The sequence below is a fragment of the Falco cherrug genome, chromosome 3, assembly GCF_023634085.1.
Source record: "Falco cherrug isolate bFalChe1 chromosome 3, bFalChe1.pri, whole genome shotgun sequence".
Taxonomy (NCBI): Eukaryota; Metazoa; Chordata; class Aves; order Falconiformes; family Falconidae; genus Falco; species Falco cherrug.
The window spans coordinates 74,186,415-74,196,303 of record NC_073699.1 but is presented as its reverse complement, the minus strand read 5'-3'; the positions used below and the strand labels follow the sequence as shown (position 1 = coordinate 74,196,303).

The following is a 9,889-nucleotide window of genomic DNA, read 5'->3' as shown; positions in this document are numbered from 1 at the left end:
ATCAGAACGAAAAAAGAAAATTATCGGCTCGAATTCTGTTCTCTCGCCCTGCCCGACTCGAGTAAAGAGAGAGGGGGGGAAGGATAAAAAGAGAGAGAGAGAGAGAGAGAGAGAGAGAGGCAGAGGGAGATCCAGAGAAGCCCGTGTTCGTTCTGCTCCCCTCCCCGGCTGCTCAGGCTCCCTCCTCCCCCTTTTTTTTTTTTTTTTTTTTTTTTATAATTCCTTCCCCCCACCCCCCCTTTTTTTTTATATTTCTGCCGCTTCTGCCGCCGCCGCCAGTACTGCCGCCGCCGCTGTGCCCGCGCCCCGGAGATGTCCTTCCCCCAGCTGGGCTACCCGCAGTATCTCAGCGCCAGTCAGGCGGTGTACGGGAGCGACCGGCCCGGGGTGCTGGCCGCCGCCGCCGCCGCAGCCGCCGCCGCCGCCGCCGCCTCGGGCCGGCCCGCGGGCGCCGAGCTGGGCAGCGGCTCGGCCGCTGTCACCTCGGTGCTGGGCATGTACGCCAGCCCCTACAGCGCCCCCAACTACAGCGCCTTCCTGCCCTACACCGCCGACCTCGGGCTCTTCTCCCAGATGGTGAGTGAGCACCGCGCTGCATCCCGCGCACCCCCGGGCCCGCGGAGCGCGGCCGCGACGCGAGGGGGCAAGGGGGAGCCGGGGGCCCGGGCGGGCGGAGGCCGCGGAGCCGAGCGCGGGGGGCGGCGGGGCGACCGCGGTGGCGGTGGCGGCTCCCGCCCGGCGCCGGGTACGCCGAGGAAAGGGGAGCGTGTGTGCCGGCGGTTCTGCGGGCGAGCGGGGGGTCGGGCCGGGGGCCGGCGGGCTCCGTCTGCAGGGGCAGCCCCCATCCTCCCCGCCGCTCCGGCCGGACAAAACTCCTCCGAGTTTTTCCTCTTGGCGGTGAAAGGGCTGAGCAGGGCTCCTGCCTGCGCGTTGTCGGCTTTCCCCTAGCAACTCGGCTTTGCTTTTTTTTTTTTTTTTTTTTTTTCCTTGTGGTTTTGGTGTTGCTGTTGACGGGTGATGTTGTCGGTCCTGTTGTTTCATTTGGCTTTCCAGCGCGCTCCTCTTTCCGCCTGGTCCTTTTCTTTGCCGCCGAGCTGTAAACAGGTTCCGCCCGAAAGGCCGAAGTGCAGTGTCGGTAGCTGGTGCGCCCGTTTATTTCAAGACATTTTCCTTAAGCCTTAAAAATGACCCATTCTGTTCCCTGAACTTTTCATACTCTGATTGTGGCGAGTATCACAGATCGCATTTGCATCAGGCGAAGGAAGACACCTACATCCCATTATATGCACCGGAGCAGAAAGGCATATTGGCGTTAACCCTAAACAAAATTGCCGTCCCAGACTGCCCTCCGATCTCTTTTTTCCTTTCCTTATAATACAATGGTTAAAAAGTGAAACATCTTATTTTTTAAAAAACTCAGTCTTTTTATATCTGTGTAGTTGAAAGGTTTTCGCTACTAGTATCTCCAAATTTCTCGGCGGACGTACGCATAGGTTCCACTTAATCTCTAAATGCCCCTCTTTTCCCTCCCCCCGAAACATAAAAGTGTGAATATTTATAACTTGGTGCATGCAAGGCATAACTTGTGAGCGTTTTTAATACATATATGTAGGCAAGTAGGTAGATATGCTGTTGAACAAGGGTCAGCATCTGAAAACATATCATTTTGTGCTGCAAACATTTCTTACGAAGGCACTTTTAGCAGCAGGCATTTCCTACTTTTTTTAACCTTGATTTTGGAAATGCAGTAGAAGTTGAGACAGAAGCAACGAGTGATTTACAAGTGGCTTCTTCAAAAGAATTCCCAACAGAGATTACACAAAAAATATCATTTCAGCAACAATAACAAAAGACAGCGGAATAAAGGGAGTGCAGAAAGCCTGCTCTGTAACACATTACAAAAATTACATCGGGCTTCTCTTTGTGTATAAGCTTTGCGTATGAAATGAAAATACACGTTCCTTTTTAACTGTTTGACAAAGTTAGATTACTTTCTTGGCGGACGTTTTTGAAGAGTTTCATTTTTAAGGCTGACACAAATTTCGCAAGAGTAAACCTAAGAGCGTATTTCTGGATTAGAAAAAAAGCGAGACTGAAGTAGAAGGAAAAAAAATTTAAAAAGGCTATAAATGTTATTTAGGAACAGTTCCCTTTCCTAGTTGCAAAGTATCCTGGTATTTTACTGCAGTGATTTACCATGAGGGTGATATTTTGAAATAGATTCTAAACCTCAGCATTTGTAAATCACAAGCTAAAATATTAAGTTAATACCTGGACAATTTGCGGTAATAATGAGGCCTAATGAGGTTGCCAGAAAGATAAAATGTTATTTACCAAAACACCTGATGGGATAATTTGACTTGCTGTGTTTTACTACTGATGATAAAAAGAATATTGATTGCAAATAAATCACCGTCTCTAAACGCTTGTAAACAATTTGCGTTTGCTCTGCCCAGATCAAAGTAAAACTTATGAGATAAAGTGTCTGCATATACATATTCTACAATGCATGGATCACTTTTCATTCCAGAGTTTAAAGGCCCTTCTAACAGTTACAAGTTAATGTTTTATACTAGAATCTGAGTGTATGATTTGGGGGGCGAGGAGCGGGGGCCGGGGGGGGGGGGGTGGGGAAGATGATTTGCGTGGGGAAAATCTCTTACATTATAAGTGTCTTCGTACTGAAGTTGTGCATTCATCTCTCCAGTCTCGTCTCACGCCAACTCCTTTTAAAGGCAGATCTGGGGCCAAAGAAGAATGCCCTGCATGCATTTGTAATATCCTCCTGGATATTTTGCAGATAAATGCGTTGTGCGCAGGCATTAGTTTGTAGCTGTGGTGTAGTACCTGCTTTCTCTGCCTGATTATTTCGAGGGCACAATAAATTGTCTCGCCGAGGCGAATGCGAAGTTGCTGCATTTCCATCGTTTGATTTGATTTGGTTTGCGGAGAAAATATGCATAATGTCTGGCAGAGCCCAGTTTAGCCCCTCTCTTTTCCCTTCCTTGCAAGAAGGGGGGATCATTTGGGAATACCTCTGTCTGATCTAAACGTGAAGACTCTGGAGCGGGGAGGGCCGAATTTGTCTGTGAAGACCCTTTGCACCGCTTAAAGGCGTATTGCGGCTCCCGGAGTAGCCTATTCAGGTCTGTTAGAGACGCTAACGAGATAATTGATGTGCTTTTTCCTCTCCGCTTGTCTGAATGTGTTGCAGGGCTCCCAGTACGAGTTGAAAGATAATCCGGGTGTCCACCCTGCTACCTTCGCTGCCCACACTGCCCCCGGCTATTATCCCTATGGACAGTTCCAGTACGGGGACCCGGGGCGGCCCAAAAACGCTACCCGGGAGAGCACCAGCACCCTCAAGGCCTGGCTCAACGAGCACCGCAAGAACCCCTACCCTACCAAGGGTGAAAAGATCATGTTGGCGATTATCACCAAGATGACCCTCACCCAGGTCTCCACTTGGTTCGCCAATGCCCGCCGGCGGCTCAAGAAGGAGAACAAGGTGACCTGGGGCTCCAGGAGTAAGGACCAAGAAGATGCAAACCTCTTCGGGAGTGACAATGAGGGGGACCCCGAGAAGAACGAAGACGATGAGGAAATCGACCTGGAGAGCATAGACATAGATAAAATTGATGAGAACGATGGGGAGCAGAGCAACGAGGAAGAGGAGGAGAAGCCTGAGCTCCTGCGACAAAGCAGTGAAGAGGAGCACTTGGAAAAGGAGAAGGATTTGGCACTGTCAGGCGCTGAAGGGCTGAAACCCAAAGACACGCTGGCCATGGTGAAGGAGGCCTCTGACAACAGCACACGAATCATCAGTCCCGGGGGACAGAACAATTTACAGATGCCATCTCACAGCAAACCCAAGATTTGGTCTTTGGCAGAGACAGCAACCAGCCCTGATGGTGCCCTGAAATCTTCTCCCCCTCCGCCCCCTCCTCCCCAGGTTAACCACACTTCTCCACAGATCCAGCACCCAGCTTTTCTCCCTAGCCATGGACTCTACACGTGCCAAATTGGCAAATTTCACAACTGGACAAATGGGGCTTTCCTCACTCAGAGTTCCCTGCTAAATGTGAGGTCTTTTTTGGGAGTAAATCACCACCATGCTGCTCATCACAATCACCACCTCCAGGCCCAGCAACAATCTTCTGTTTTAACAACAACCCTGGGAGCCCTAAGCAGTGAAAAACCTTCAGAGAGGACCAGTCCCAAACACATAGGTAATGAATGCATCAGGCATCCACCTCTTCCTCCACCCCCAACACATGCACATGAACTTCTCCTTGAGGAATGGTGTCAGATTCAGCCCTGGTGTAACTGATTGCTTTTAGCAGAGTTACAGTTTACCCTAGAGTTGTGGTGGGTTTTTTTGGTTTTTTTTGGTTTTGTTTTTTTTTTTTTTTTTTCCTGGAGCATGTTGACTGCATGCATTAAGCCCATTTCATGTGGGCTATTACATTCTCATCCTATACGCCCATCAAGTAAGATGAGAATGCAGGAATAGCACTGTGAAACATTATTTGAGTTTCACTTTCCTTCCCTGCTTCTCGATCCCCATGTCCAAATAATTTCAATAATAGTCAAAAATATGGCAAGAAAGTCTTGTAACTCCTTAAATATTGAAAGTAGGGAATAGTGCTGTACCCACACACACACCTATACCTCCATATATCTGAACAAGAGGGTGAGAGGGAGGTGTGTTCTCTGCACACTGTCCAGATTTTTATTGCTGTTATTCTAAAATGATTCTCCTGGTTTCGTGTTTTTTTTTTTTTTTTTTTTTTTTTTCCTTTTTCCTGTCTCCTTCTAGAAAGAGAAAATGTACCAAGAACTGAATCCCCACCTCAGCCGCTAAAATCGCCCTTCCAGCCTGTCCGTGACAAGTGAGTTTGTTTGTTTGTTTTCACTGCAGGAATGTTACTTATGTGAAACAGAGTGTTTGAATAATAAAGACTAATTATAGCACCTAATCATCACCATAATAACACATACAGACAAGAACAACACAGAAGTTGCTGTAATCTTTTCAAAGTTGAGCTAAATTGCAATTGTGCATAGCCAGCCTGTAACTTTTCTGAAACTTAACAGACCTCAAAGATCTTGTGTTAATTACACTAGTGACAATGATTTCTGTGCAATTAACTAATACTAGGATGCTACAGCAATAGTCAGGGAATTATAGGAAAGGATTCTATCTTTTTTCTTTTTTTTATGAAAGATTGTTACATATTTTTTCCCCCCCCTCCCTTCCCCCCTGCAGCTCTTTGGCTCAGCAAGAGGGAACACCGAGAATTTTAGCAGCTCTCCCTTCCGCTTGATTACATGGTTTGGTGAAAAAATATTGCAGAGACTGGTATTAAGGACAGAAAAAAAAACAAAAAACCAACTATATAAACGACTCCCATCAATCTCTTTTTGCAATAAGGTGGTGCAAATCCATAAAAGCGATTACACAAATCTGTAGATGGATCTCCTTCTTCATTGTACCATTTCAGATCGTGTTATTCTAACCATTCTTGGATTATTTGTTTGGTAAATGTTTCCCATGTGTTTGTGTTTTTTCTGTATATAGAGTGATTTCAGATTGTAAATAACGCGTCAGCAAAACTTGTCTAAATCATATATTTTTGTCTAATAAACTAAATGAAATTATGACCTCTTTTCAGGTATGTATTCTGTTGCTGCAGATCTTATATTACAAATCTATTCAGACATTTCTAATTTGTTTTCTAAAAGTCAAGTCTTCTTGCTTTTGAGTAACTGAGACTTAAAATACCAAATCCAAGCTTTTCATAGCTCTTGTGGCTATTTTGTAGAAAACAAGCCGCGAGCTTCCTTTTTCATACACGTAAACTTGAGAAGCTGAGTGAAGCTGGTTCTTGATTAGTAAAATTAAAGTTATTTTTTCAATTGCAATGAATCAGATGTGTTCTGTAGCATACATTTTCCGACCATAAATGGATCTGACTTCCACTTACATTATAATATACATTATTGAAAAAGAAAGGGACAAGTTTTCTCACAATTCCGTAGCAAAGCATAACTTTGCTGTCCAGATCAGTTCCTAATCTGGATCAAGAGCTCTGTTGCTCTGGTGTACATTCGGACCGAAGCCGGGGAAAAAAAAAAAAAAAAAAGTCTAGATTAATAAATTGAATTACATTTAACGATTTGCGCTTTAAATAAACAGAGGAAATACAGAGGAAATACGACTGTGATTTTTCCCTGTGAGATTAAGCACAACGTTAGCAGGAAAAAAAAAATGGCATCTCTTGAACTTCCCAGAAGAAAGTTCTGCGATTCAGATCAGTTGGTTAAAAAGAGACCGAGAGAGACAACCTATCGGTTTATAAACGCATTAATCTTCCAAAGACGGTCCGTTAAAATGTGTAATATTTTGAGTGTTTACTTTTTTTTTCCTTTTAAATGAGAACACTAAATGAGCATTGAGGTGCTAATAAGATACCAGATGGTTCTTGATGGTGGAAAATGGAAAGAAGCAGCTGGGAAAGTCATTAAGAAATAATGTGGTGACGCCCTATCCAAACTGAACCAACCTCAAATCAGGACTTGTCGGAAACAAGATGAGATTTTTCAAATGAAATATTAATAAAATTCTTGTCAGAGATCAGAATATTGATCTTGATTTAGTTGCAAAATCATCGCGAGCAAAGAGGGGTCTCGGTAAGCTATCGCTTAGAGATGTGTTGACAAAGCAGTGGAGGTGATAGGCTTCTACTTTTTTGCCGTTTTCAGATGGATCAGAGAAACAGATCAGACGAAATAGGGTTTGTGCGGGATATCTGAGGTGCTGTCTCTGAAAAGACACTCATTTTGTTATTCTGCGGCTCCCAGCGTAGCATCAATTAGTTTGCTTTCTGGCTTTTAGTTATTTTGCTTTTTCTAAATTACAGGGAGCCCTGCGTTGGTACAGGTTCCAGCAAAACGGTATATTACAGTTTTAACCAAACGATAGCAACTTAGCTTTCGGTGAGGGAAAGGGAGAGGGAAGACGCCTCTTGGGGATACCAAAAAAAAAAAAAAAGGGAGAAACCCCACTTCATGCCTGTAAAGCCAAACGGCTCGTCAGGTCAGTGCTGGTGTAAACCTGACGGAATTGCTTCCTCTTTCCTACCAATGGCAAAGGAATAGCGGCTGCCCCTCGCAGGCCCGGTTCCCAAATTCCTGGCGGGCGGCTCAGCCGGCCCCAAGCAACCCAGCGGTCCAGGGTGCCGCCGCCCCGGCCCCGGCCCCACCCGCCCCTCTGCGACAGGCGGGCCCCGCTCCTGCGGAAGGGGAGATGGCACGGAAAAAGCGCGCAGCGATGCTCTGCGAGGCGGAGCGAATGCGACGGTGCCAAATTGGCTCGGGAGCAGAGGAGCGGGGATGGCTCTGCGGCATGTTAACGTCAGAACGGACTTTAACCGAGTCCTTTGCGCAAAGGAGTGTGAGCGGGTGCGGGTGTCCCTGTGGGTGCGCGCTCCCGCTCCCTGACCGCCAGCGGCGGGCAGCGCCGACCGAGGTGAGCGGTGCCGAGCGGAGCCGAGCGGCGGGGCGCGGGCCCGGCTTTGGGCAGGCTCGCAGCGCCCTCTGTGGGCTGCGGGCGGCGCCGTCCCCTCGCCCAGCGCAGCGGCAGCCGGAGGTGCCGGCCCGCAGCTCTGCTCAGCCGGAGGTGGGGTGCGGGAGCTTGCCCGCCTTTAATTCAGCCGGAAAGCCAGCAACACCCTCCGCAGTGTGCTTCCAGTTGTGATTATGCTCCCGAGGGTGATAATTCCCGCTAGCTATCTGGCTGGCAGTTTTCCGCCTTTGGAAGCCTCAGCATCTCTAGAGCAGACTCTACTGCAGAACTTGATTTTTTTCCCATCTACTTGTCAGAATTTCCCACCCCTGTTCCTCCCCGTAATGCCAACAGTCGTGATGCTTCCCTCCCCAGCCAGCTGAGGGGGTTACGGCGAGAGTGAACGAAGCCCCGCGGGGTCAGCGCCGAGCCAGCACCGTCCGCCGCCTCTCCCCACCGCGCCCGGCGCGTTTGCCGGGAATGGGATGCAGCAGCCGGCTCCTGCCCCCTCCCCGGCTGGAGAAGGCGGGGGCGGCCCGGGAGCTGCGGGCCGGCGGCGGGACGAGCACGGCCGGGGCCGCAGGCTGCGTGCTCGGGCGCAGGGTACTTGCGCCGCTTCCAAAGTTTCTGGACAGGAGCGCAAGTGGCTTCCCCTTACCAAACGGAAAGCGGAAAAGTAGCACGGCCAGCTGAGAAACGTGTTGTTCAAGTGAGAAAAGCTCTCGCCTGGGTGTTTGCCCAAGCGCCCAGCGGTCCCCGGAGACGGTGGCCTTCCTTAGCTGTCCCCCTGAAGGAGAGAGGTAATTGGGTTTGTCTCCCCCGCTAGCCACGCCGAGGTGGCCATTTCTCCCAGAGGAAGTTTCAGCGGGAGCGGACGCGTGCGGGCGGGCACCGCAGCATCGCAGCGAGCCCTCGGAGGCTGCCGCTGCGCCGCGGAGTGCGGTGCGGGGCCGGGCGGGATGCGCACACACCGCCCCGCCCGCCCCGCTCCCGGAGCCCCGCGCCAGTTTTAGGAAGGAGCGGGGGCTCCGTATTTCCTAGGTTTCGCTCGTCACGTGAGCCCTACTAGGAATGATCGTTTACGTCACCTCGTCAGGAAAATAATTTGTAGTTTTTCTGTCATATTTTCCATTTTCATTGAGATCCGCCCTGGCAGATGTACACCAGCAAATACCAGAGTGTAGGGAGAATAATAAAGGCGAAGCTTAAGCTAAACGATTTGCCTTAATTGGGAATGCTTCGAGCTGATAAGAGTAAATTGGAAAGTCCTAGTTTCCTGCCGCCCTTTTTTTTTTTTTTTTTTTTTTAAGAGATGACGGTACCCGAACCTGATAAATAAAGTCAATAGGAAAAATTGCATTGAATCGGATGGGAGCTACATCGAGTAATACTTCTTTCAGAACAACAACCGAGCGCCAAGATACATTTTCGTGCTATTTAATAGGGTGGCAGAAAACATTCTTCATACGTGTTTGCATAAACCTCCCCCAGTAAAAATTGTCACCCTGTCTTGTTTCTGTTATTATTTACTTAGCATTAGCAGAAGAATGGCAGAAATCTGCGAAGAAAGAACACTGGAAAGCTGATATAATCTCGAGTTCAGCAAACTCCAAAATTAGCAGTTGCCAGAAAACACTAAAAGCAAACGGCAGCTTTACGGGGATTTGGCTTTGTCACAGAGGAGACGGTAGTTATGAAACGTGCTCATTGGTATGCATGCCTCATTTTTTATTCTTTTTCTATTTTAATCTGTAAAAGAAGTCTAATTCTAACTAGGAAAATAAAAAAAGTCCGGAGAAAGGGAACGAGAAAATTAGTAGGGTGGATATGCTTGAACTGGCTCGTTCCTATGATTGCTATCGTTCCCGGCTCTTGTCATCCCTTTTTGTTGCTTCGGTTGAGTTTTTGACGCGCTGGCTCCGAAACTCGCGCAGCCCAGTAGCCATGCGGGCGCTGCGGGCGCTGCGGCGGGGGCGCGCTCCGGGCCGCGCCTGCCGGGTCCCGCCGGCAGCCCCGCGCCAGCCCTCACCGCGGGGCTCGTTGCATCTCCCGGTAACTTTCATTGTGTGACCACGTTCCCCCAGCTCCCCCCCGCTTTTTTTTTTTTTTTTTTTCCATGGGCGCCGATCAATTATTCACAAGCACATTTATCTCCCCTGCAATATGGAGAATTCATATTCATATCTCTGTTTTAGTGGCCTGACACTGATTAATGTAATATGCACCGCAGCTCCGAGCGCAGCCCTGCTCTATGAATCATGCACTATAAAGTTTCAATCGTCCTTGTAGATGAGACTATTACAAAGAGCGCAGAGCGGCGGG

General features: G+C 48.5%; 1 protein-coding gene across 1 annotated transcript; it reads left to right on the top strand.

Moving 5' to 3' along the window:
* Nucleotides 1-280: 280 nt before the first annotated feature.
* On the top strand, nt 281-5,395 carry IRX1 (iroquois homeobox 1). Its single transcript, XM_055705184.1, has 4 exons — nt 281-576; nt 3,215-4,229; nt 4,820-4,892; nt 5,270-5,395. Exons 1-4 carry the CDS (start codon nt 313-315, stop codon nt 5,325-5,327), a joined length of 1,410 nt encoding a protein of 469 aa, XP_055561159.1. The 5' UTR covers nt 281-312; the 3' UTR covers nt 5,328-5,395.
* Nucleotides 5,396-9,889: the final 4,494 nt, after the last annotated feature.